At 46.1% G+C, this 27,277-nt stretch overlaps 2 protein-coding genes across 5 annotated transcripts in view; one reads left to right on the top strand and one right to left on the bottom strand.

Annotated features, from left to right (window-relative positions):
- Nucleotides 1-10,683, top strand: part of PKD1 (polycystin 1, transient receptor potential channel interacting) — a 73,348-nt gene extending 62,665 nt beyond the window's left edge. Inside the window, exons 30-45 of the mRNA XM_075284679.1 lie at nt 57-170; nt 264-313; nt 418-623; nt 1,319-1,394; nt 1,842-1,960; nt 2,058-2,266; nt 2,389-2,583; nt 2,728-2,867; nt 2,973-3,094; nt 3,306-3,444; nt 3,530-3,655; nt 3,754-3,928; nt 4,027-4,314; nt 4,589-4,723; nt 4,971-5,285; nt 5,365-10,683. Of these exons, the coding sequence (XP_075140780.1) occupies nt 57-170; nt 264-313; nt 418-623; nt 1,319-1,394; nt 1,842-1,960; nt 2,058-2,266; nt 2,389-2,583; nt 2,728-2,867; nt 2,973-3,094; nt 3,306-3,444; nt 3,530-3,655; nt 3,754-3,928; nt 4,027-4,314; nt 4,589-4,723; nt 4,971-5,285; nt 5,365-6,003 (3,048 nt within the window). The 3' untranslated portion in view covers nt 6,004-10,683. The remainder of the gene's footprint in view (nt 1-56; nt 171-263; nt 314-417; nt 624-1,318; nt 1,395-1,841; nt 1,961-2,057; nt 2,267-2,388; nt 2,584-2,727; nt 2,868-2,972; nt 3,095-3,305; nt 3,445-3,529; nt 3,656-3,753; nt 3,929-4,026; nt 4,315-4,588; nt 4,724-4,970; nt 5,286-5,364) is intronic.
- A 945-nt stretch (nt 10,684-11,628) lies between these two features.
- Nucleotides 11,629-27,277, bottom strand: part of TSC2 (TSC complex subunit 2) — a 29,156-nt gene continuing 13,507 nt past the window's right edge. The window contains exons 24-42 of one of the 4 annotated variants that reach the window (XM_075286056.1): nt 26,668-26,770; nt 26,492-26,586; nt 22,650-22,772; nt 20,202-20,366; nt 19,903-20,061; nt 19,658-19,755; nt 18,653-18,835; nt 18,134-18,349; nt 17,496-17,564; nt 15,990-16,147; nt 14,387-14,874; nt 13,957-14,035; nt 13,784-13,870; nt 13,507-13,693; nt 12,985-13,124; nt 12,826-12,904; nt 12,590-12,681; nt 12,414-12,512; nt 11,629-12,126 (exon numbers count right to left, since the gene is read on the bottom strand). In XM_075286056.1, coding sequence (XP_075142157.1) covers nt 11,968-12,126; nt 12,414-12,512; nt 12,590-12,681; nt 12,826-12,904; nt 12,985-13,124; nt 13,507-13,693; nt 13,784-13,870; nt 13,957-14,035; nt 14,387-14,874; nt 15,990-16,147; nt 17,496-17,564; nt 18,134-18,349; nt 18,653-18,835; nt 19,658-19,755; nt 19,903-20,061; nt 20,202-20,366; nt 22,650-22,772; nt 26,492-26,586; nt 26,668-26,770 — 2,779 coding nt within the window. In that variant the 3' untranslated portion in view covers nt 11,629-11,967. The remainder of the gene's footprint in view (nt 12,127-12,413; nt 12,513-12,589; nt 12,682-12,825; nt 12,905-12,984; nt 13,125-13,506; nt 13,694-13,783; nt 13,871-13,956; nt 14,036-14,386; nt 14,875-15,989; nt 16,148-17,495; nt 17,565-18,133; nt 18,350-18,652; nt 18,836-19,657; nt 19,756-19,902; nt 20,062-20,201; nt 20,367-22,649; nt 22,773-26,491; nt 26,587-26,667; nt 26,771-27,277) is intronic. The other 3 variants (XM_075286058.1, XM_075286057.1, XM_075286059.1) reach the window with 3 other exon arrangements.

The raw sequence follows: 27,277 nt of genomic DNA on the forward strand, positions 1-27,277 counted from the left end.
TCACAATGGTCTGTGTTAGACGTATCAGTCTATAGCTCTGCTTTGTCACCCCCTAGACCTGTGTCCGGCCGTCCCTCACATACTTTGACCAGCACTCTCTAGAAATTGATAACTACCTGGACACGGTGATGGAGAGCTCCTTTATGGCGCACACGGGCAACCATGGAGAGGTAAGAAAATATCAGATCTCTACGCTCCATTCTAATGCTCTCAGGATAAGACTGTCCACAGGTCTTAACACCACTAAACATTTCATCCCATAGACCTTCTCTGACCAAACCAAAATAGAAATTCCAGTGCAAGACACCAAGAGGTGAGTTTTGGAGATCTGTATACCACAGAATGTCTGGTAATCCGGCACTCATCGATCTGTACATTGATTTATATATTGTTTATTTGGCTTCGACCTCCTTACAGCTTCATCCAGTGGAATACCAATGATGGCATGCTCAGCTGGCCCGACCTCCTCAGCGATCCTTCCATCATGGGCAACACCATTCAGAAGCTGGAGAGACACCGAACCAGCTGTAACGTTGGGTTAGATGCCAGCTGCCACCCTAGTGAAGATGATAGCGTGGTCTTAGGACTGCCACAGTCCTTACCTCGACAGTTCTTAGCATCAGGTAAAGGGTCTGGGGAATGGCTCTGCCAGAATCCAAGAGGGTCGTGAAAGGGGTTGGATGTTCCATTGGCTATGAAATAAGGGGAGATCTGGTAATCTTCTGAGATGTTAGGACCCGGTTTGAGTAGAGTTGCAAGAAGATGAAGCATATAGGAGACGGTGTTTTCCACCAAGTTCTCCTCTGTGAGCCATCTTGGTCACATGAATAGACTGAGACATGTCGAATATACACGTGCCGATGGTCTTACTTTTTTTTAAGGGACTGTGCTCCATAAAGGATGAAGTTTATAGCAACAAGTCCATCAAGTCCAACCTATAAACCTACCAAGTTGATCCAGAGCAAAGCAAAAAATAAAAATCTTCTGAAGATGGTTTCCAATTGCCCCATCAGAAGAAAAAACTCCTTCCAACTCAAACAATGACAATTGGGCCAAGTCCTTGGATCGGCATTCTATCCCAAAAATTCTAGTTCCCATAACCTATGATATTGTTCCTTCTGAGGCCCCTCTTGAAGTTGGACAAGTTACCAGACATCACCACCTCTTGTGATTGTGTAGTCTCACCACACTTACTATAAAGAAGCCTCCACATGTTTGCAGGAAGAATCGGGAGGGGGTCTTACCAATGTCCAATAATTTATAATTCTGACTCTTGCCTGGAAGTGAAGTCATGTGTCATCTCTGATCTTTTACATAGATGGAGCGAGCAGCATGTCCCTACCACAAGACCTTAGAAGGATCTCCCGGACTGAGACGGATCTGCTGTCAGACTTGTAAGTGGTCTCGATTATATATAAACATTGAGAAATACCCGCTTGGGCTGTGATGTAAAATTTTGATTGGGATGTCAAATTTCATTGTGATGTGATATCTCTCCAGTAAGTGATACAAATTTTTACAAAAACATTCAGTTTGGGCCCTTTAAACGTACTCTTATTGGTCAATAAATGAAGCTCCACCCATATCAATCAAAAGAAAGCTCTTCTGATTGGATAAGTTCTTCCTGGATGTTTATGGGTATCAGGCTTAGCTGTGTACAAGTAGTGGATTGGCAGCATGTAACTGTATAAGCTGCTTTGCTGGGATTTCCTGCTGTGACTGAGGCAGAGAGAGCTGTTTCATTCTCAGAGCTGTTCGCATGGCTGGTGCAGCAGTCTATACTTTGTCACACACTGATAAAATAACAAGTAAAGACTGACTATTTCACTTTGCTTTGACAGATCGAACCCCTTTGGAGATAAGACGGAAACCATAATGTTGGATAAACTGAATGACAAAGGGCAGACGTTATCTGGATCTGCCAGGGATGTCACCAAATCGGTCAAGTCCAACCGGACCGGTAAATATTTGTAACAGAACACTAAAACTATAAATCTCCATTTAGACCTAATACAACAGTGATTTAATATTCTCCGCGTTTCCTCCTCTCCGTACAGTCATCACAGACGCTTTCCAGAGACATCGGCAGATGCTGCCATCTTGGTGCACGCGTGTGGCGCATGTCCTCAGCTGCTTCCTCCTCCTCTCCTGTTTTGCTGTTTCGGTTTGGATTGGGGTGGGCTTCACCTCCAGCGTGGGTCTTATGTGGCTCATCTCTGGGATATTCAGCTTCCTCTGCTCATTCTTTGTCTTGGAGCCCATAAAGGTAACTTCTCGGAGATGTCGCTCTGAGCCTTCGCCATCTGGACGCTCCATGGTAGAAGCCAGTGCTCTGGGATTTCCATGTATCTATACAAGTGCAGGTCTCACTTTTTTCTTTCTACGTAGGTTTTCTTTGAGGCCGTGTACTTTGCACTGGTGGTGAAGCGTTTGTACCCAGAAGAGGAGGACACCCTTGTAGAGTGCCCCCTTGTGGAGCAGGTTTCTGAGCGGATCACCAAGGTACGGCCACCGCAGGGATTTGCCTTGTTCCAGGCCAGGGAGGAAGCGCGGAAGGTCAAACTGCTGCATAGGATGCTTAAGGTAAATATATATACGATGTAAATAACCGGCGACACACATCAGCAGCGCAAATCTCTCCTGTCCTGTTTGTTACAGTGTATCAGTGCTGGTAAACGTATCAGACTAGAAAATCCTTTCAATCTGGTTTCTTATGTTTCTGTCCAGAACCTGATGGTCTATACACTCTTCTTACTGGTTGTCCTCCTGACCAACTATGGCGATGCCTCGGTGAACCACAAGACGTACCTGCTGCAGCGCTCAGTCCGACAGGAGATGGGAAGCCACAGATTCACGCAGATTAAGAGGTAGAGAGCAGACATCATGAATCACTCGTAGATGTTCACTGTATTGAGGAATGAAGTCCAGTAGGACGTCAAGGCGGAGATGTTACCCTATTATGTGCTCTGTAGGTTGGACGAGTTCTGGGACTGGGCATCTGATGTGCTGCTGCCATTCCTGAGCAATAACCAGCGGGGGAGCTACAGCAGCTTGTTGGGGGCGGCTCGCTTACGACAGATACGGCTAAAGAAAGGTGCGGTTCTATTATCATGTGATCATTCTAGACACAGAAGGGGAAACTTATCAAGACTGGCGTGCTGTACACTAGTCTTGTTGTGTCTGATTTATTAAGGTCACAAAGTTTTGATAACTAGAACGGCACATCTTCTGGTGGTCATGTGACTGATCCTCGGTGGGGATCTAGTGTCGGGTCTCCACATTATTACACCTATCTCTCTCTGCAGCTTGTGATGTCCACTCCCTATCCAGCCATGGGACCTGCTCAGAAGAGTTTGATGATAGCAGCTATGACATTGGTTGGACTAATATTTCTTCTGATATGTCCTCTGATGGGTGGCCGCATTCTCCTCAAGATAATACTGGGTAGGTACCTCTATACCGCCATAAAGTGACTGACCCCTAATATCACCCTGGGGTGTATTGTATGCTAAATTCTTCTTTCTTCTAGGGCCTGGTATTGGGGTTTCCTCTCCTTCTACGACAGCTCTGGTTACATTCAGCAGCTCGGTAGTAGCTTGGAGGAGAATCAGGCCATCTTAGAAGACCTCCAGGATGAACGCTGGATTGACAACCTGTAAGTCTAATCTTGCCTTGACTCATATCGCACTACCTATTGTCTAGTATTGCAATTGCGTGGCATCCTACCCTTGTCTCGTATTCGTGCCCCTGCAGGACGAGGGCGCTATTTGTGGAGTTCTCTCTATACAGTCCTGGGGTCCACCTCTACTCCTCTGTAACGTTGCTGCTGGAATTCCCTCTTGCTGGTCGATCGCTTCCATCTTCTGAAATAAGAGCCTTCCCTTTGCTGCGTCTTAGCAGTGGTACTCACCTTCTCCTTATCATGATGGTAAGTCGTGTCTGTCAGCGTCTTGTTGACCAGCAGCAGAATTCTGAGTATGTTGTAACTCGACGAGGTGAGTGGATCTTTGTGTTCTCTCTTCGCAGGTCTTCCTCATGATGTTTGTCGTGTACTTTGTGCTTGCCGAGTGTCTATTGATTCGGAAGGAGGGGCGGCTGTATTTTACCAATTTCTGGAATTACGTCCAGTGGTTGCTGACGGTCCTGACAGTGAGCACTGTGGTTATATATCTGAGCCGGGGCAGCCTGGCCGACCAGCAGTGGGAAAGATATCGGAAGGACAAAGCTTCATTCGTCAGCCTGCACCATGTGGCCTTTTTGGGTAACACCTTCAACAGCCTCTCCGCCTCCCTGCTCTTCCTCCTTACAGTGAAGGTAAGTCAGCAGGCCAGGACTGACTAGTATTCTGTGCTGAATCGTCACATTTAATATCTTCAACCATCAACAAGTTGGCAAATGGCTGATGACCTACGGTACTGTCTTCATACTATAACTGCCCAGGGGTGTAACAAGTGACATCCGTATAGTTACAGTGAAGACCACAAAAATTTTCCAAATAGAGAGGTCTTCATAAGCAAAGCCTGCTTGTTGATAGTTTCCAGGTATCAATGTTTTTGGATTCTTTTCTTATAATTTTCTCATTTCTAAGGTTGCGCAGCAGCTTCGCTTCATCAGAGAGTGGTCTGTGTTTGGGAAGACCCTGAGTCTGTCTATGAAAGAGCTGTGTGCTGCCGCAGGGGCAACGCTGGGTCTGGTGCTGGTGTACGCTCAAGTCGGGTTTTTGGTAAGTCTATCTGAACAATCATTGGAGCAAAAAATTCTGTAGCAGAACATAGTGACAAGTGTACAGGTATCATAAAATATTAGGTGACCCTAACCCTTCTGTTGGGCCGGGGTGATAGGCTAGCTCTGGTCACTCCCTTTAAGTAATTCTGTAAACATGGAGACACATAGATCTGCATCGTAGTGGTAGGTTTTTATTAGATGAGGGTCATTCCTCTCGTAATTATTTTTGTATTTCTTCCTTTTAGCTTTTCTCCTCCTCCTGGGAGAGATTCCACAGCTTTGGGGCGAGCATCCTCTCACTGTTTGCCGTGGCTCGTGGTGCTATTAATCTGAAAGCCCCTTACCCGTATTCCTCCTACGTTCACCATCTCTATTTTGCAAGCTACTTGGTGCTGGAGGTATGGATCATGATGCGATTCTTTGCAGCCGTGTTGATCAACACTTACCGACAGGTGCGGCTGGATTTGTTCCGACCAGCTTTCGAACTGCAGGACTATGAGATGGTGGAGCTGTTTCTTAGGAGGCTTCGGATCTGGATGGGTGTCAGCAAAGTGAAAGAGGTGAGCCGTGTGTGTTAGGCTGTTCTCTATGTTGATTTTCAGAACAATAAAACATAATAAAAATATTTCTGTATTTCAGTTCCGTCACAAGGTGCGCTTCGAAGGAATGGAGCCGCTTCCTTCACGTTCCTCCAGTGATTCCAAATCTCTTCGAGGTTCCACCCCAAGTGCGGCATCTGATACCTCGTCCTCCTCGTCTTTCTCCACCATCTCCAGTCAGCTAGATACGTTCAGTGCTGTAAGCACCAGGGAGAGAGCAGAGGTCGACGCCAACATCCAAAGGTTGCTCCCTGTGCTGGAGACTCTTCTGTCACAGTTTGATCTGGTCAACCATGCCACGGAAGAAGTCTATCAAATAGAGCGCAGCCTTGAAGGTGTACAAATGAGAATAGCCAAAAAGAGAAGACCGCCAGCTGAGGGCGCTCCAACTCACAGGTCACAAAGTCATTCCCAAGAAACACAAGGGCTCCGGCAGAAATTGTCACTAAGTGGAAGTTCTAAATCCGACGGTCACCACCGGTTGAAGAAAACTTCTCGGCTTACTTCACCGTCTTCCACCGTTTCTCAGGTATTAACAGAGAGCACGTCTTCAAGCAAAATGATCACCGTAGACAAGGTGGTGGCAGAAGAACCAGCGCTCATCCCTATGCAGTTAGCACAGAGCAAAAGGAGGAAGTCGATGCGAGCCCACAATAGAGTCCACCCCAGTGTCAGCTAGCAGACCTCATCCATGTGGTGGAACACTATTGTCTACGTGGGTATCAGCTCCAAGAGCTTCTTGGTACCTGTCTGAGAAATTTCTGGATCCAGTTCAGGAGATTGCTCTAATGAAGCAACTGGAGATCCTTGAGACTCATTGCCGCCTCTCAATGGCTCCTCATGCTGGCCTTTGAACAGTTAGACATGGCTTCAGACGCACCCCCTCTTTGACAGTGTTTCCCAAGATACGTCAACAAGCACATGGTCCTAAAGCCCTGGAGGCTTTGGGAGTTCTCAATATACAGGCCCTGGTGGCTTGAAAGTTTTGGAAGCCCTGGTGGCTTATACTGAGTTCATGGAGCCCTGGTGGCTCTAGATGATAGTTCTCAATGAGCCCTGGTGGCTCGTACTTTGTTTTGTAGACAGCCGGCTGTCCCACAACCTGTCCTGTTGACAATCTCTATAGATGGGAAACATTGAGGTACAAGGAGCTGCTTATTTCTTCAAAGGAAGCCTTAGGAAGGCGTTTGGTATCTAGTCATCTTCTGGAGATGCTACTTGCAAGATTTTCAATGGTGCTTTTAAAAAGGGACCAGGGTGTTTCGAAGGACTTGCTGGTCAATCCTGACTTACAACAACAGTCACTGCTGGTCCCTAGGTTATATTCAGGGTGCTGCAAGAGCGTCTTATTCCCTTTAGCACTGTAAAAAAAAAAAAAAAACCACAAAAAAACTAATACCCTGTATATCGGGAAAAGAAGGGAACAGAATTCTACTTGGCTGAGATAATCCAACATAATCTTGGAGCGTGACGTAAGACGGACCCTCACTATGCACTTAGAGGAGTTACTCTTCTTTTTGGGAAATTGCAACAGATTTCTTGAGGAACTGGTTATGTATAAAGATCTCCTATCACCACTTGTCTTAACCCCCACAGTAACGTTTACAGGACACGACCTACGGAACAAGTTGAAACTCTCCCGCTCAAAGACGTTCCGCACATCGAGGGTTTCACCAGAGTCGCACATTTTGCAGAAGTATTGTTAATGTGTCTTGAGAACCCGAGATTTCTTTGGTGGGATTTGCGTTAAACTCTAGATGGATGTTTAATCCCTTCAAGTAGGCTCACGTCTCACTATCTTGGTGTTGATTGGAAGCGAACAAGACCCTTTGCGCCTCTTTAAGACTATTTTGTATCTGTGGTCGTAGATGTTCTTGAGAAGACAACCTTGGAAAGCTACATGGCACCACCTATAGTAAGATGTCACCTCCTCTTTGTATTCAGGTCCTGCCAAAAGAGTGTTACATAGACCATCTGTGACTTCGGGTTATGGACGAGAATGTAGATGAAATCGGAGCGCCACGAACAACTCCAGGTGTTCCAGCGATTTCATTCTTGGTCCATACACCCCCCGGTTACTGAATGTATTTCTCATATCTGTCTCTACTTTCTGCATGGAGCCTTGTGCACTTTAACAAAAGCTTTTTGAAAATCAGGCCCAAAACATTGAAAAACACAGAAGTATTTTTGTGAAGTCCGAACCTTCCACCTCCAAAGATCATGGATGGATGGTGCCAAAAAGGGGGAATGAAACGGAACTCGGAGCCTGGGGAACAAACATGGCTTCTCCAGTCACTGCACGGGGTTGCCACTGAAGGCCACCTCCATCTAGGAACTACATGTAGATGGTAGATACCTCACCAAAGCACTTACATGGGAAAACTTGCACTTTGTGCTTCATCACCTGGTAGAAGAAAGGATTCTGTATTATTGGAATGGGGAGCGGGGATGGAAAGTACCAGGATGGGTTCAGTTATAGGGTTGGTTTATAATAATTAGACTACATTCTACCCAAAACAGCACCCCATCTGGCTAAAGGCTACATCTGGTATTACAGCTCATTCACTTGAGGACTGGTAGAAAGTAGTCATGTATTCCTGCTCCTACATCACCCGGCCTATGCACACTGACCAACCATTAGGAGTCGATTTCCATCAGGTTTTATACTCCAGTCACCGCTAGAGCTGCACTCAAAGCTCCGATTGTTGCTTGGACACATCATGTAAAGAATAGGATGTAAAAGGAAAACACATATGGAAAAGCTAACACATTCCTATACTGTATAACAGCAGAATTGTAAATGCAGCTCTGGATGTGAGTGGAGTAAACCGAATAGCACTAAAAGTGACTGAACATGAGTGGATGTCATATATTACAGGTAGAGTCTCACTTTAACTGTGTAACCCATTCCTCCCCCAATGGAGAGTGTATAAGGTGAAGTCGTCCTCCCCGCCGTCAGAAATGGTCTGGTCTTTACCCCACTGACATTTCAGCCTTTGTAAACCGGTGACGCTCAGTTGCGGGTTGGAATTTGTATATTTTTGTAATATTCGCTATATTTTCATAGCGTTCTAACCAAATGAAGCCGTTGTGTAGATAGAGGGGCAGAGCACGATTATCACTAGAGGTATTTAAGTTATGGATGTCGTGCTCTTGTATATATTTATATCTATTTTATACAAGTAGATTATTACATATTGGCTTAAAGGTACAGTCCGAATTAGCAGGGCGGCCTACTCGGGTCTCTCAAACACTTTAGGTACTACCCACCCCCCTTCAAAACCATAAGGCTAAGTTCACGCGGGGGGAGCCACGTCACTCTCGGGTCAAAAGCTGCCTGCCATGACTGTCGCGGTCTTGGCTTTCCCCCCGGAGTCGGCTCAAATGAATGGGGCCGACCCCGGAGGTTGCTGCCGCCAGGTGGAAGGGCAGCCCACGGAAAAAAGCACAATGGTGGTTTATGGAGATCGCCAGGCTGAGGGGGCGGATTATAACGTGGATTACGCACCATAATCCGCCCCTCTGTGCCCGTGTGAACGGGCCCTAAGTAATGATGGTGGCAGCAGATATGGCTTTATAATTATGGGGTTTTTTTGTTTTGTTTTTTTAATTTTTCAATTTTTTTTCTCTCTGCCACCTCATGTGACAAGACATCAGTATTATCTAACAAAAACCAAAAAAAAAAAAAAAAAAAAGTGCTATTGATGGCAACCAAGTTACAGACCAACACCCCCCCCCCATTGGTTGCTGTGGGCTCCGCCATATTTAAGTAGATCATAAAGTGTTTGAGAGACCCGAGGAGGCCGAATATATAATGCAAAAAAAATAAAACATATCTAAGCCGCTTATTTAATATATTTGATACAGTTTGTATATTAATATAATTTTTCATTATTTTTTTTCCCCCCATCATATAAGTTTGTGCCCCCTCCATAGTAACGCTATATCCACCCGATAGGACTCGTGTAATTGTAGGGATGGCTGGACCAAAGTACATTACATAGGGAAGAGAACGCCGCTCTAACTTTATATTCCTCGGTTAAAGGTACAAACAGTCCGGGCAGGCGCGTAGTAACGCCGGCTCTGGAAATTTTATTTTTTATATTTTTCTTGCTTTAATTAAGTATTTTTGTAGATTTATCCTTTAAGAAATGATGAACAGAACAGACAGACTTCTAACTACAAAATAAAAATTTACATTCGCCCTGTTGTGATCTCTACAGATCAGCTGTAATTTCCCTATAGCGCCACCACAGGGAAAATGAAGCATTACATCTCTAATCATGGCCACACGAATCCTCGGTCCCAAAACCAAACACACCGCCCTCTATATTACAGACTGAAGCCTCATGTAGGCTTCATATGAAGATGTCCGTTCTCTTCATCATTTCTAACTTTATTAAATGGTCCTCACCAAAAAAAAAAAAAGGACTTTAATGTCATTTCCAGGATTAGTAAAATCTATTCCATTTCTTCTCCTGTCTATGGGTTGTGTCTGGTTTTGCAGCTCAGCTCTGTTAAAAGTAATGGGGCTGAGCTGCAGTACCACACAGAACCTGTACACAGGTGTGGCACCATTTCTGTAAGAAGTCAGCCATGTTTTTTTCCTGGACATCTTCCTTTAAAGGCAGACCAAAACTCGAAACCTACCCAGGACATTACTGGTGGCCCCAAATCCTCTGTGACCACATTTACTACAGATATCCCTGAATAACCCAATTCAAAACCAGAAACATCAGTAGTCTCTAATGTGTGGCAGAACTACAACTCCCAGCAAGCCCTGGCAGTCTGTGACTTGCCGAGAGGTGTCGTGTCACAAGAGCACTACATGGTAGAGCCCGTCCCTTTAAGCAGAGCCCATACGTACCAGGAATGGAAAGTTATTACGTTTACATCTATGATTTTCTTACATTATGTTTACGACAAACGCCATCGATCCGGTGGCCGCACTAAGCTGTTTTATGTAAGACATTGCACTTACCCCTCCGGCCGGCCGCGAGCCTGCGCGGAGCCCGTATGCTTTAGCTTTTACTTGTACGGTCAGAGTTAATTGTCAAAGATTATTTATTGTCTGGGGAACAAGATTTCTTCTGGAATTGGTTTTCAGACATAGTACGGTACAATGGAGGCAGCCATATTGATATGGCCACCCTAGGAGCCGGTGACTTCACTACCCTAGGGGGGTCATAGGCAGGTTAATGGCAGCCTCCATAGTAGGCGATCTGGTGAAATCTTGTTCTCACAGGCGGCATCTTCACTATTGCCTTATGTTTGTAAAATGCGCTACAATGCAACATGTCGGACAAAGTCAAATAAAAATGGCTGCAAGACAAAGCTGTGTGGTGTGTTCTGTATGGAGTGACCATGACGTGGACATGTATGATCAGCACAGGATGCAAGGCTTGTGTGGTCTATAAGAAAAATGGCTGCCACCAAAGACTTACACATGAGTACCGACCAACATGGGGTGCAGGGAGGGGGTTGTCAGATCAGCTCATAGGACTGCCATAAATGGGGTGGGAATAGTGGACAGCTTAAAAGGGCTTCCCTGGCCAAATTTCCACACCAGTTCCCTCAAGATTAACCGTGATGGTCGGTGAGTGAGGTCTGACACCTGAACCCCGCACCAACCAGTTATCCAGCTCTGTCCAGGCACTAGAGCAACCTTCGGCTCTCCAGCTGCTGTGAAACTACAACTCCCATCATGCTCTATTCACTTCCAGGGGAGTTCCACGAACGTCACAGCAAGTGTGCATGCTGGGAGTTGTAGTTTTACAACAGCTGGAGTGCCGAAGGTTGCCGACCCTGCTGTAGAACCTATAACGGGATCGTGCAGGAAGCAGAAGGCGCCATTCACTATATAGCATCTCTTCTGGACACTTCAGTAGAACTGCATAAAACACTATACAGTGGACAGAGCCTTCTGCTTCTGATGCCCTGAAAGCAACCAAAACTGCTGATCAGTGCATAGTCCGAGCGTCCAATCTCCACCAACCAGATCCTGACATCGTATCCTGGAGATGGTCATTGGGATGTAAATTACCCAGGGGCCAAAGTCTCCGTGTAACCCTAATCCAGAAGACTTGATGTAAGAGGCTGCAGATTGTGCCCTGTGCAGTAACATGAAGTGTGCAAGGAGGGGGAAGGGTAAGACTGTGGTCATAGAGTTACATCTATAGGAAGCAGCCTGGAGGAGTCTGTGACAATAGTAGGGCGCACACAGCTATGCCGATATCTGGTCACCCACCTGTCCCATCACAAAAAAAACTTGGACTGTTTTTTATTTAAATTTTTTGGAATTTTTAAATTTGCAATTGTGCAGAAAAACAAAAACTCCAAGCAGTAACGCTCACCCTGTGTGTCTAAGTCGCGCAGTTCCTGTGATCCATGGTGGGTGACTCTGGTACTGGTCACATTGCAGGGGGCGAAGTCTTTAATAAATTAAGATTATTCCAATACTGAAAATAATTTAAATTCGAGTCTCTTAAAATGTCCGATCCTTACGATTGCTACACGAGGCCCCAGCGCAGGAGGTTTAGTGTTCAGTGTAGTAGTCTGTGCCGGCAGCAGGGGCCCCCAAACCCTGTCGCGGTGTCGGGCCCTTGGGACGTACCATTCACTTAGTCCAGCCTCAGCCAGAAGTTTAGGAAAATTCAGTGAAATCGTCCACAGACGATATGAGCCGAGTCCGCTGTCCGGTTTCAAAAACGCCAGGCGGAGGATTCTGCGAGAGATTTTTGCTGGCGAGGCTGTTCATTGGGTAAGGCATATTTGCGGTCATTTCTATCAATTCTTCATGAATCTGAAAGAAAAAGAGCAAATGGAAACCCCAAAACGCTAAAGAGTCTGGCTTAGATCCTACAGTCCAAGAATACATTTTTCTTTGGTCACCACTAGGGGGAGTTAGGAGCTTATTGCTTATGAATAGGTGTCTGCACTTGTGCAGTTAGCTCCCCCTAGTGGTGACTGCCATTATATAGAATTTTATCATGCACTGTATGGGAACAGAATAAACGGTTGGAGGACCAAGATATCTAGGAGGGGGTCACTTGGTATCCAGGTCCTACATAGAGCACCCAGGCCACTTACCTTTGGTCTGATCTTCTTGATGTGCCTCAGTCTGGCAATCCACTTAGAAGGGTAGATGTCTGTGGGGTTGGACCTACTGTGATGAACCTGAGAAGCCATCTAAAAACCAAACAGATAACCCGTCACAGCGTGCACCCACCAGAACGGCTAATAATACAGGACTAAACCAATCTCACATTTGAGTGCAGCGCCATTTGGCGGGCGAGGAATGGCAGGTTTTTATCAGACACGATTTTAGCGACTGATATATCCACAAGTCCCTCCATATCTAGAAAAAAGGGAAAAAAATTTTTTTTTACACCACTGATCAGTCCTCCCCCCACTTATCAGTCATTGGTGGTTTACATCAGACACGCCATCAATGACCGATGAGGGAGAACCTCGTAGTTGCGGCCATGGAGCTGGACCTTACCTTTTTTGCACTGTAACGTCACCAGGTTGCTGTCACAATCCAGGGGTTGAATGTTCACGTCCACAAAGTTGAACTGACCCTAGAGAGAAGCGGGGAGAGATTTTAGGATATTCACATGAAGAGCAGTCAGTAAGGTAAGGAGGACAGAAGTGAGCGTACCCTCAGAGTCCCCAACTTATAGGACTCCCCTGAGTCGTTGTACACGATGTTTACAAAGTTGTTGCCCACGTGTCTCTTCTTGTTGCAGCGCTGACAGTCGATCTCCTTGTTTGGCATCAGAGTAGTGATCTGGAATATGACTGAAATATGGAGAGAGTTTAGGAGACATCGGCAGTGAGGCCGGGGAGGTGATCACATGATCGACAGGTTCCAATGGTCAGACTATCTGGCTTCACATTTTGCCTGCAGCGGCCACTTCTGGGCAAATAAGGTATTACATTTCAAAGTATAGCCAAATATGGCCAAAATTAACTGTGGTCCACTTTGGCTAACAGATTCACGGAACTTCACTTCAAGGCGTCCATATTGTCCAACTGGGCACAGCAATTACAAGGAGAGGGGAACAGACCAAAACCTCTACTGTGAATGCTCAACAGAATGGACTGTCCAGACTGCAGCTGATGAAGTCCTAGTATGGGATGCCATCTATCCCTGACTGGTGTTGGGGGTAGGTGCCCTTACCTTGCATGATGTCATCGTGCCAGCAGTAGGTGAATTGTCCGTCATCTCCGAATCCGGCCAATCCTCCTAAAAATATCTTGTCTGGCTGAGTTTCCTTTAACTCGATCAGTTTCCCCAGGCCGGTCAGGAACTGTGTGTAGCGGTAGGAGCCATGCTCATTGGACAGGATGGCCAGCTCATCGTTCACCTTCATACAAGAGCGTATATATAATGGTCACAGCGCTGGACACGTTTTATATTTCGGTTTATTAAGTACTAACAAGAGCCGGACACTTACCTGCCCTTCCCCCACATACAGGACCCCGATCTTGTGGGTGTCATAGCAGGGGATCTGGTCAAGTAGTTTCATCGTTCTTTCAAAGGTCTAGAAGGTAAAAGCACCAGGATGAGGCAAGGACAAGATGGATCCGTCAGCTAACAGACCCCAGACAGGAGGACCATGGGAATTACCTGAGTATTCGGGACCAGGATGGGCTTGTTAGACTCGTCCCCAAAGAAAGGAGAGTGGTAGAGCTGTAGGAATACAAAGCTGGAAGGAAGAATACGGTCAGAGACATCCAAATACAACCTCTCCCCCCCCCCCCCCCCACAATTCAGGAGTGACTATTCTACAGAAAGGTTACACTGTCCCTCTGTTACTCCTCCGGGAATTAGACCAGGTATTACCATTCTCTGTACGGCATGTCCCTACACAATGAGCTGTATAGGACTATCGGAAACGGGAAGGCTATCGCCCAGTTGGCAGTTAAAGAATAAATTGTCAAGAAGAGTAACAGAGGAACAGCGCACCACAGATCTAACATTACTACATCATGGACAACAGAGGTGCTAACACAGCAGATATCTCCGGAGGTCCCCTGTGAAGAGGACGGGCCTGTACCTTGGGTCTATCCCAGGAAACTTCTCCGCTTTCGTGGCTTTGGTGCTGTTCTTAAAGGCATCAACGTTAATCCTCCTGCCTCGTCTGGAAGGTTCGGAGTCGGAGATGGTGTGGCCCCTGGGCCGGTGCCCACTTGGAGACTGTGCAGACTGTTGTGCTACTCCTGGTTCCAGCGTAGAACCTGCTGGAGGTTGTGGGGTGACGGGAGCAGAACTCTCCTCCTCTGGTCGGCTCGGGATGGGTTCTGTGCTGGGGCTCTGGACCAGAGGGTTCGGTTCTTGAGCAGGAGTCTGAGGAGGCTCCTTAAAGTCCGACTCCCTGGGCAGCTCCTGCAGGGTCTGAAGTTCAGGAGAGGAGCTCGACTTACTTAGTGTCTGTGAGGGCTGGAAAGGAAGTTCACGTGTAGACCCCTCTATAGGGATCCCCCCGAGCTCCGACTCCTCTGTCTGCTGAGATGTGGATTCTTCTTGACTGGACGTGGAGGAAGACTAAGGAGGATACAAGATAGACGATAAGAAGGTGTCCAAGATCCTACCAGTTATATGGACAGTATTATAGTAGTTATATTCTTGTACATAGGAGCAGTATTATAGTAGTTATATTCTTGTACATAGGAGGCAGTATTATAGTAGTTATATTCTTGTATATAGGAGCAGTATTATAGTAGTTATATTCTTGTACATAGGAGGCAGTATTATAGTAGTTATATTCTTGTACATAGGAGCAGTATTATAGTAGTTATATTCTTGTATATAGGAGCAGTATTATAGTAGTTATATTCTTGTACATAGGAGCAGTATTATAGTAGTTATATTCTTGTATATAGGAGCAGTATTATAGTAGTTATATTCTTGTACATAGGAGGCAGTATTATAGTAGTTATATTCTTGTATATAGGAGCAGTATTATAGTAGTTATATTCTTGTACATAGGAGCAGTATTATAGTAGTTATATTCTTGTACATAGGAGGTAGTATTATAGTAGTTATATTCTTGTACATAGGAGCAGTATTATAGTAGTTATATTCTTGTACATAGGGGGCAGTATTATAGTAGTTATATTCTTGTACATAGGGGCAGTATTATAGTAGTTATATTCTTGTATATAGGGGCAGTATTATAGTAGTTATATTCTTGTACATAGGAGCAGTATTATAGTAGTTATATTCTTGTATATAGGGGGCAGTATTATAGTAGTTATATTCTTGTACATAGGGGCAGTATTATAGTAGTTATATTCTTGTACATAGGAGGTAGTATTATAGTAGTTATATTCTTGTACATAGGAGCAGTATTATAGTAGTTATATTCTTGTACATAGGGGGCAGTATTATAGTAGTTATATTCTTGTACATAGGGGCAGTATTATAGTAGTTATATTCTTGTATATAGGGGCAGTATTATAGTAGTTATATTCTTGTACATAGGGGGCAGTATTATAGTAGTTATATTCTTGTACATAGGAGCAGTATTATAGTAGTTATATTCTTGTACATAGGGGGCAGTATTATAGTAGTTCTATTCTTGTACATAGGGGGCAGTATTATAGTAGTTCTATTCTTGTACATAGGGGGCAGTATTCTAGTATTCTAAGCTCCCTCACCCTACTGATTCCTTCAGTCTTCTTTTCGGTCTTCTCCTCACTGGTGGTTTCTTCAGTAGTCACAGCTTCGAAGTCCTCCAGCTCTTGGGAGCCACTTGGGGACATTACGTCTCCTTCACCCTCCAGCTGGGATCCTTCCTCCGGCACAACTGGAGATTCTATGAAGGAGGAATATGTATCGGATCAGCAATGGCTTCTGATGAGATTTTACTTATTTATGTGGAGCTGACACCTCGCTCTCTCCACTGACTACTAACCCTAATAGTAACACTGCTGACTGGATGAAGAAAAGAGTCTCCATTCTCCCCAGGATAGCAGATCGTTTATGTTCCCTGGAAATATTGTGACTTATCTGAGTGACCCATCGCTCACCACAACCCGTCCACCATATTCATGGAGACATCTGATCGGGAATACTTATCCTGTATAAGACTCTAACCATCGAGAATCCCATTTAGTCTCGTCCTTTTAAGGCCACTAGTCACCAACCTTTTGAGTCTCCCAACATCACTCCGTCCAACACAATAGCAGCGCCAAGCGACAACGGCATAGCCAGAGCGATGGCCGCACCACATAGGCGACAAGCTGCGGCAAAGCGAAAACTCCAAACACTCGCACACAACAGCAGGGCAACGCTCTAAACTCTGCTGAACTACAACTCCCAGCAGGCCCTGTGCTGGCACAACTCAGGGGGAAATCTTGTGTCTACAAATACATTTAAACGCAATATTACATAATTATAATTTTAGCTGTATGTAAGGTGTCAGTCTTACTGCTAAAAGAATAGAACAATATAGCTCGGCACGTGAGACAGCGGACACTTAAAGCTATGATATTTAGTCAGGAGGTCGCCCGCTAGACTGACCAGCAGAAGGGTCCGGCAGATGAGCCCATGCGGGTATTGGGTATGTTAGTGATCACTCCACATCACCTATTAGTTCTCATGCACACAGGGCAAACCAGACAGAAAAATCTGGCCCGTACATCAGCCCAACCCAAATCGGGAGACCGGGACTCCTTGTACCTATAATGGGAGCCCCTGTATGTATGAGGCTTCACCGTCCAATACTGTATAAGAGCGAGCCCTGGGCAGGCAGGGACCTCCAGCATCACAGATCAGTGTTAAACAAGGATCCCCATCTCCTGACTAGGGCTGGACTCTGAGGTCCGGCCTATGTATGATCTGGATTTTCGAGTCTGCATTGCCCCGTCTATATGCTGTATAATGCTGCCATATTATCTTAAGAAAGGGCTCAGGCTGGCACGAGACAGCTTGCAATCTCTGCAGGGGTCTATAATACTTCAGCGCTCTCCATGTCTGCCTATAGAGGTATACAGCGGGACTGGCCACAGATCAGGGGCAGAAAACGGACTACTAACATGGTCTGCTCTTCATTAGCAATAAGCACGCAAGATACAGAGGACTCTGGCAAATATGGGGTTAATATACAGGCACACAGCAAATGGTCAAACACAGCTCTGCAGCGGCCTTCCAGCTATATATACCTGCCCAGGATATGCTCCTAAGCAGCTTCCCTTGACCACTGGACTGGGACGGAAGAGAGACAGAAGCCACTGCAATGGGAGAGGAGAGGCAGATTGCAATAATGGAATCACTGTACTGGAGCAAGGAGTCTTAAAGGGGATGTCCACCACTCAGCAAAGTTGGATACCGATGGCCTATCCACAGGATAAGGTGCAAGGTCCAAGCGTCGTCCTCGGCACACCAGAACCAATGTACAAGGTATACGGCCGGGGGACAGCTCTGCGCCTATTCAGATGAATGGGAGTGGGCTGCAGTTCCCTACACCACTGCTATAGTGTCTGGAGCGACTGGATATACTGCACCGTATACAGGTTCAGGCTCAGACAACTGACTGCTCCACAGTACGGCTGTTTCCAGAAGATGGCAGGTCCTTATGTCTAAGAGATTTATACTAGAGGTGGAAGAAGTTGTCTGGAGACCTATATGGTCAGAAGGCGGCAAACCATGGAATAACAAGGCTAGGAAAGACCCAACGTAGGCACAGGGTGTAAGCCAGGGAGCACGCTTCATGGGCCTCAGTCAGTGGACTACCAGAGGTGCAGGGAGGAGATGGGGACTTGTTGGGGATGAAGCAGAGGGGCTGCCTGTGCCCACTTACCGGTGTTGGATCTTTGCAGGAGTGTGGGTTTGCTTGCAGGAGAGGTCAGGGTGGAGGCGGGCATGGACAGAGACTTGTACAGCACAGTCTCCCGATGTTCTTTGAACCTCTCGGCGGCCATTAGGGCATTGGACAGCTCTTGCAGGGGCATATTGTTAATGTCTGAAGAGAAGGGGCTGAGCGGGTTCTCCAAGCTCATAAGCCAGCTGGTATTACCTGTGAAGAAAGAAAGGGGGCGCTGATGAAGACGACACGGGGACCATAATGGCACATAACACAGACAGTCTATATCTATACACCATCAATACAAAGATACACAGCCATAAAATACACTACAAACCTCTGCACTGAAAGGAACAGTAGCCCCAAACCGGAATAATCAGGATCCCGGGTGTCAGACCCCACAGATCACATATTAATGACCTAACCTAGGGATACGTCATTTATTATAATTGTGGACAACCCCTGTAACTTAAGAAAACGCCAATGAAGCCGCTAAACCTCCTAGAGTTCCTTTACCTGTAGGTCTTCGCACAAGTATCTCTGCCCAGCCCTGGGTCAGCACCGGGACAAAGTCCGCCAGTGTCGCCTTCTCTTTCTTCACCTGGAGCCTACGGGGAGCCTTGTCTGGTCGGCTTCCGGGAGGTCCGCCTGGCGAAGATCGAGACATACCTTCCGATCCAGCTCGCAGTCCATGACCACCTGACAAAAAGCAGAAGAAGAACTTGAAGGAGCTGAAAGCAATAAAAGATCTTGAAATGTACTTGTATATACTTAGTGACTATATTTTATAACAATATTTACAAGGGGAGGGAGGGAGATGCAGCTGCAGGATCTCTGCCTGTATGAGACTGCATGCTGTGAGAGGCAGCAACAGTGGGGAGAGATCTGACTGGCCATAGGACACTTCTCCTCCACCATACTGGAAAGTCCTGCCCGCTCAGCCCAGTATAGCAGGAATAATGGTAAGTGCGCGTGCATGTACATATGTGCGGACTTCTAGCCCAAGACTAGTCACTAAGGGTTAAATGTCACTACATTTAGAAATTTGCAAATCACATCACACTTTACGGTAGCAGATATTCAGCTGGAGCCAACCAATATGGCGGTGCAACTGCAAATTACTAACATATCCCCTCCTCCAACAGCTATACTGAGTTTAGGCAGCAATTTCCCAGCATGCACCGACAGTCCACCGACTACCTGTACACTTGCATTAGTCAGACTCATAAGCCAGTTTTAGCATTACTGGGCCATATAAAGGCTAATGAGGTAGCCCCGCTATATAGTGCACTGAGCAGTCTATACAGTATAGTTACAGGAGCACTGATGGCAGTAGTAGTTGTACAGAAGACACTACAGCACTATGGAGACTATAAAGCTATTGTATACCAGCAGTCCGTGAAGATCTGTCTCATGTATCCTGGTGGACCCGGCTGTCAGAAGATGACCCGCACCTTATCATAACCCCCTAAATAAAAATCAAAAAAGGAGAGGAGTCCTCCCCCAATGACGTGAGCTCACCAGACATGGAGCGGACTCTATGACGTGTTGGTTGCATACCCGGCTTTCTCGAATGGTGCTCGATCTTTATTTCTTTGACTTCTGGTTGCATAGAAGGGCTTCAAGACAAAAAACAGAGGACACGATCCTCAAGAAGACACCAAAGTAACAAGTTCTCAGGAGAAACGTCTTATACCAAAGACACAAGGAATATGAGGAGGAACATGGAAGGAAATGTTGGGAAGGTAACCACAAGTGGCCATTACCTGAAATCAGTGTCCCCCTCCTTAGGGGCATCTCCAGTATCCAGGCCAAGGAGATATCGGGTCCCCCTCCCTACACTTGTTGTCACAGTCACCAATTTGTTTCCAACCATCCAAGTCTTGGTCCTTCCTCCATCCAGGAGGAACTCTCCAACCGGAGACCTACAATGGAGACGTTAGCAGAACATGAGAATCTTCCACCACCACCTTCTTGCACCGGTGTCCTGGAAAGGTGGGTTCACACAACGCTGAAGGACTTTGGTATCCACACTTACGCCATAGACCATCACGCTTGAACTCACCTCTTGGGAACAGCAGTGAAGTTGGAGAACACATATCTGGCCATCATGTCTAGACAGATCTCCGTCAGCTCTAGGTGAAGATTCTTCAGGCTATCGTCGGCCTGGGCCATGGAGCTTTCATCGGCCGAGCTCAGGCTGGAGCTGGTGACGGAGCTCTGCATCCGGCTGTACAAACAATGGGGTGTTAGATGGAGGCATTTCTTCAGGGCAGGTCTGTAGGAGCATGACTTAACCCTCAAAGTGCCATCAGGTGACCCACTAAACCTTTCTACTACTCTGGTCCACCCAACTCTACTGGATTTCCAAGGACTGCAACGTTTCAATTCTCTACCAATACTTTGCTTTACTTATCATGACTGATCTTGAGTTACGGTAAGGCCTCATGCACACAACCAAGCGTGCGGGTCAAGAGGGGTCCAATTTTGTGACTCCATGCCTTCTGTCCTTCATTGATTATAATGGAGTGCTCCATATTCCGTGGAACTAAACCAAGTATTGGAGCCCCCAGAACACTGGGTCGTGTGCACGGGGCCCGAGTCTTCACCATCCATAACTCTGGCCAACCACAAAACGTTAGTCAAGCCCCGATATCCCATAATGCACTGAATGCCGAGGGGTTTCCTTCTAGGTTGGCCTCATGTACAGAGTCCTAAGTAAGACTTTAAAGGGAATGTATCGCCTACAATATTTTACTAATAAAAGTCAGATAGATTTTACTTTCTGGTTGTAGATTTCTATATTCTATTTCGGTATAGGATTATGGGGCGTCCATTCTTGTATGGGCTACTAGGAACAGCTTTATAGATGCCACATGGACCACACAAACTCTGGATAGCATTCAATGAGGTCTATGGGGGAGTGTTGTGGGCATGCTCTGTACAGAGGTCACTGAAGGGAGGGGGGAGAAGGTGCACTATGACCTATTGGGATGGTGGAACCGGTGTTTTCTATAACTAGATGGTACTTGTCATTGTAATCCTGCCTGTGAGGAGAATGAAGATTGCCAAGAAGTGATCTCTACAGAACAGGAGGTGCAACCTCCACATTCACACAACAGTATTACCCATGAGACTGGGCGTTTGCTGGATTGCCAATAGGCCAGGTCTGTAATCCATATGGGACAGTATATCACGGGACTCATAGCATCATTGATCACTACTCATCTAGGGGTCCCTCTATTGCACACCGGTAAATCCGGGTTTATGGGTGAAATTCTGTTGTATGAATGCGGGTCAAGACTTGGGGGGGGGGGGGGGCTCAAAGTCCCACGTGAAACCCAAAATTTCAGGATCTTTATAAAGTAACATAAAAATGTCATTTAAAGCCCGCCTCCAATTAGTGCATCAATAACAGATCAGCGAGGATCTGGCAGCCAGGACCCCTGCAGATCATGCCAAGAGCCAAAATGCCTAAAACATGTCACTTTCTCCACTTGTCAGGCTGTTTAATTCCTCCTTCCCTTCATTCAGATCCTTGAAAACACCCATCTCAGTTTCCCACCCCTCACACAGAAGTCTATGAAGAGTGCAGGAGGAGAAGGAGGCTTCTGCCGGCTAGTAGATTAAGTTTCCTCATTCTTTAAGGTAATATCTTACAAGAAATAGTGGTGTTATACAATGTATACAGTGTGTATTAGAGCTTAGCAGCTGTGGTGAATGTCTCAGCAGTCTCCTCCTCCCTTTCCTCTCCATAGACTTCTATGTTAGAATTACCAAAGCCTGATAAATCGAGATAGAAGCGTTTTTCTTTAATAAGATATATTACAAAGTTTCTTCTCTTTACCTGTACTATTCATTTGTTTTATAATTGGAGTCATGCTTTAAGTGAGCGATCATTTTTTTTGAGGAAACGTTCCCTTTAAGGGTGTAAGCTCAAGACCAATAAGAAGTAGGTAAAGCAAAGTCGTATAGTAACAGAATATCTCATTGGACCGCATACCATCAAGTGACTACAACCAATTCAATAGGTAAAACTAGCGGGCGGGGGAGGGGGGGGGGGGGTAGTGGGAATAAGGGACACTGGAATAGCCAAAGTCATGATCCACAGACCTGTCTATGACATGAACAATCATGCACCAACCATATACAATTTAGGCTACAATGATCCCTCCTCCCGAGTAAGAGAAGAATGCGGCCGGATCACCACCATTAGAAAAATCGCCGTAAGATGTTCATTAAATAGACCGTAAGCCATTACACTACAAACGGGACTACAGATCCGAATAGGTTGTCCTACGTGATGATCTGGGATCGCACTCTTGTCTTTTCCAAATTTGTTAAGATTTTGTAGTAGAAAATTTTCAGTACGTAAAACGTGCATTGGGTGTGTTAGGGCTCCCGGCTCTGGAATGGTTACTGAATGGGCACTAGTGTCTAGATTTGCCATGCAAGTTGCCCTGGCATGCATTCAATATCCCAGAGTAAGGGAAGTGTCACCCGGCCCCTATACCTGTAGGCAGCACGTTCCGACACACTGATGCTGCGGGATCGAAAGGCATTGGCATGGTCCCTCATCTCCTTCACTGGGGAGGAGTCACTCAAGCCCGGCTTGGTTTGTTTAGATAGCCTCAAGCTACCCATTCAAGAAGTACCCCACAGGCCCGGACCAAAAATAACGGGGCAATGATGCCCGCCGCCCAGCCCATATTTGGGGAGAACGTTGTCACCCCCAACCACCAAAGGATGAAGGTGGGAACCAGTGTGTAAGATGTGACGAGTGGGAACATCAGAAGGCCCGTGGGGGGACACCATAGAAAGGGAGAAACAGAAAACAAACAGAACAAAATAAATGCCACAAATGAGAGGGCCAAAAGCAAAATGAGAAAAAAAACAAAAACAGCAAAGTCATCATAGGAGCCAATTGTGGCCGAGCTGGAGAGGCGTTGCCCTGGCTGGAGGTACAATACATTATTATGGAACAGCGTCAACAGGTCAACGCCTTTCGCCTGAAATCTGAGTCTAGAAAATCCAGGCCCGACCAGGACATTTGATAATTGGGGCCCCGGAACGGGGTGTAAATGTTAGATGGGCGCGGGTTACTACAGTGGGAAGGGGGAGATGCAGCTGCAGCTTGTGTCTGAGACTGTACGCTGTGAGAGGGGAGAGGGAGCTGCAAGAAAGACATCCTTTTGACTCAGAGCACACAGCATGTCTTTGACATCGCACCAGGAAGTGTCCATCCACTCAAGCAAGGAGAAATTTGGGGGCATTTATCAACCCCTCTACATGACATGCGGCATAGACACAGTACAGTAAGAAAGGGGAAAGAGAAAGCTCTTACAACCACGGTTATGCATCTTATTTGCCATCTTTGACCTATGTTGGTTGTTGGCCAGAGAAAGACGGACGCCTAGGCCCGACATTTATATCTCATGCCAGAAAACTGGGAAGTTTAGAGGAAATCCTCCATGTCTGAGTGGGTGGGTATTTCCTGGTATGATGTCAGAGATCTGCTCTAAACCCTGCGCCAATTTGATCTCTTTCTTGCTGCTCCCTCTCCCCTCTCACAGCATGCAATCTCAGACACACAAACCACAGCTGCATCCCCCTCCAAGCCAGATTTACACTTTAACATGTTATCCCGGTCTCTTAATGGAGGACCAAGCTAATAAACAGTGGATGTTTTGCCTCTTCTGTAATAAGCCTCTGTTCACACTCACGAGCAGCTCACAAATGGTCCTTTTATAAAAATTACAGAACACATTTTATAGAAAAATAACAGTTAAATAAAGTAAGACGAGAAAGCAGCCCTGCAACTGAAATGTAGCAGGAAAAGACCAAGAAATCCACCTGTGAATATATTGGAGGCATCATCAAGGCGATGCGGGGTGACCTTACTCAATGGACTCCTGAAAAGCTGAAGGTACTTTATATACCCCCAAGAGGGTGCAAAATGATCAGGACGCTGGTAAAATTGCTTGTCATATATGACCCTGGCCCTAAATCAAGGTGCACCATATCAATACACTATTCTGCAAGAGAGAACTTGCTGTGAGCTACTAGTTTTCCCTGCAGTGGCCACTACAGGAGAAATGTAGTATTACATGTGGTCACTCCAAAGAAGTCAGAGTCCACGGGGTGTTATCTGCTCTCCACTCAGACTCAAAGGAGGGTTTTTAAACAGGGGCACATGGATGAGTTATGATGGGGCAAATGGCAAAAACAACCCTGGACAATTAAAGGGATCCATATATGTAAAGAAAAAAGGATCATCCAGACATCTACAACCCAGACATGTAATAAGAAAGCCTCATCCCACTCTTAATTCCTGTGGCAAGGGATAAGCAATGGAAGGCTGGGGGTCTGATGGCAGGGACCCCCAAACATCAGAAGAGCTGGGATTAGCAGGTTCCTTCAGGTGTCCCATGTCCAGCAGTGCCGATTATTCCATTTACCAGAATTTGCTATTATGGAAGTAGTGCCATAGACGTGAACTAAGTGGGGGTCATGCATGAGCCTCACTCCATTCACATAGGCACGTACAGACCCCCCCCATTCTTGTGATCACGAGGGGTCCCTGTAATAAAACACTTATCCTATATCTTGTGGATAGGGAATACATGTTAAAGGGGCTTTGCAGGAACAAGGTATTGATTACCTATCATTAAGACAGATCATAAATATCAGATTGCCCCCTGCCCTGGTATGGGAGCCAGTCTGCTCTTGTACACAGCGCTGTCCACTATAACCCAGCTCGGCCACAACACAGTGGATGGAGGGTTGTAGTTCCAGCTCTAAGGTTGCGGTCATCAGCTGATCAGTGGGGTGTAGGTGTCAGTCCCCAATCTGGCTGACATGAATAACCTATCCCATGACTAGTAAAGTCCTGTAAACCCTTTAGGTGTCGGAGAACCCCTTTAAAGAGATATTGTCCATTAAATAGGAGTCACGGCAGCGCCTTGATGATGCCATTTGGTGCAAATTGGTGGAAACACCACAACATACCTGTTACCATAACAGATTTCCCTGTCAGGATGGGTTACAGACAAGTTACCAAAAATAAAATAAATCACAGGTGTATGAGAGACAAATCCACAAAACAGAAATAAGCAGTCAAGGAAATAAAACCTAGCGAGGATTATGGGGGAGGGGATGGCACCTGTCATTGGTGGAATGGCTGCAGGAATCGGGATGGATGGGCCCTGGCTCTGACGCGAGGCTATACAGATACCCGGTGCTTACTGGATAGACTTAGGCCGTACTTAACATTTAAAGGTCACCTACATTAGCATTTTACGTCTTCATACAGAAAGGATGTGACATTAAAAATATCCACCGAGCCCAAACTCTGCAAGTTATATGGGATTATAACACAGCCACTTGCGTCTCTACAACGTACCAAAGGGGTAGCGCCTGATTATTCTAGTAACTGATAATTTCCCCTTTTTAAAGACAAGGGCTATACAGCAGCGATGGGAAGGGTGCGGACTATGGCTGTGGGGGCACAAGTCCCCTAAATGAGGGCTCTTATACCAATTATCAGAAGCGGATGCAGTCTATTGCATGCAACTTTTTGAATTAGATCACGTCCAGGATCCAAAGTTTTGAGAAGAGTAATCTTGTAATATATTTTTATGGTGGTTGCCTGCGGATACCACTAGGGGGAGCTTAGGAGTAATCTGTATACTGTGAGTCCAGTGCATAGACCAGCAGCCCTCAGACCTGCGTCCTGGTCTTCTCACTCCGGTATAGTGACAGCGGTCAGGAGAAAGAGGGATCACAAAATAGCAAGAAGGATGATGGCCAATCTCTGCGGATTCCAATATTTGGAATATTGGGGCGGAATCAGATTTGACCCCCATATTCCAAGCTGCTTGACATCATGATGCACTGTGTGCCATGTAAGGGGATTATAGGGGTCATAAGTGGGACTGGCTGGTGTTAGAGACAGGTCTTCAACTACTGGACATGTTCAGCTCTGACCCTCACCAGAGGGAAGACTCCGGTTACTAAGAGTAGCCCCCTACCTCTTGTATATACTGCATACAGTAAGCTCCCCCTAGTGGTTTCTACAGGAAGTCAGAATTTTATCTTTTACACATAATTTATATTTCTCATCATTGCAGAATTTTGGACCCATTTGGATTAGAAAAAAAATAAAAAGCGGACATTTTAAGGCTAAATGATGGATGACTATGAGGTGTCATGGTAAGCAATGGTGTCACATGAACTGCAGCTGCGATAAAAGCCACCGGCAGGACCCTCCATAGGACGCAGTGATGAAGAGCTTACAATGTAGAACAGAGTGAATCCTCGCAGAGTCAGCATCTTATATACATGGAGAAGACGTACCTTTTTGGCCGCTCATTCAGACTAGTGCTGCGAGCTCTGAAGCTTCCCTTTTCCGGCGTGTCATCAAAGCTCTGCAGGACATTGGAGCGGAGACCCTGCGAGATGGAGAGGAGCGTGAGCTGAGCAGAACCCCCCCCCATAACAAGAGGACAGGTCTGACAGATCACTGCAGTTACCTTAGTTATATAAGGCACAAAGTCTCTTCTGAAAGGCAGCCGGCACTTGATGAACCACATGGCAATGACATGGTGGGCCAGGAACACAATGTACTGGTTAAACCTGCAGGAAAGAAGGGAATAGGGAGAGTCAGAACCAATGAGGGGTCAAAAAAGTCTGGGTATCAATAAACGTGATTAATATAGAAAGTTTATTGGAAAATTTCATGGCTCATTCCACATCCGCAGGGATGAATACCCAGCACATACACATTTACATCCATCTCCACTGCACCGGCCCTTGAACACATGCGCAGTGAAGATGAGGTGTCCAAGGTCCGGGGTATGCACAATGAATACAAGGTTTACCGCTTTGGCTTAGAGGGGTTGTGACATTACATATACTGTACTTACGTCCCAATAACTAGACTAGATAAAAGTCAGATCACTTGGATGTCCAACCTGACGTGATGGTCACACAAGTACACTGGCGCTTCAATAGGTAGGGTTAAGGGCAACTTGTGTGTCCCCGAACTCCTGAACACTAGAGGTTTGACCCGTACTAATCTGACACGTCACCCCCATCCACAGGACAGGGAGTAAGTGAGCTCAACCCTTTAAGAGTCCTCAT

The sequence above is a fragment of the Leptodactylus fuscus genome, chromosome 8 (genome assembly GCF_031893055.1).
Source record: "Leptodactylus fuscus isolate aLepFus1 chromosome 8, aLepFus1.hap2, whole genome shotgun sequence".
Taxonomy (NCBI): domain Eukaryota; kingdom Metazoa; phylum Chordata; class Amphibia; order Anura; family Leptodactylidae; genus Leptodactylus; species Leptodactylus fuscus.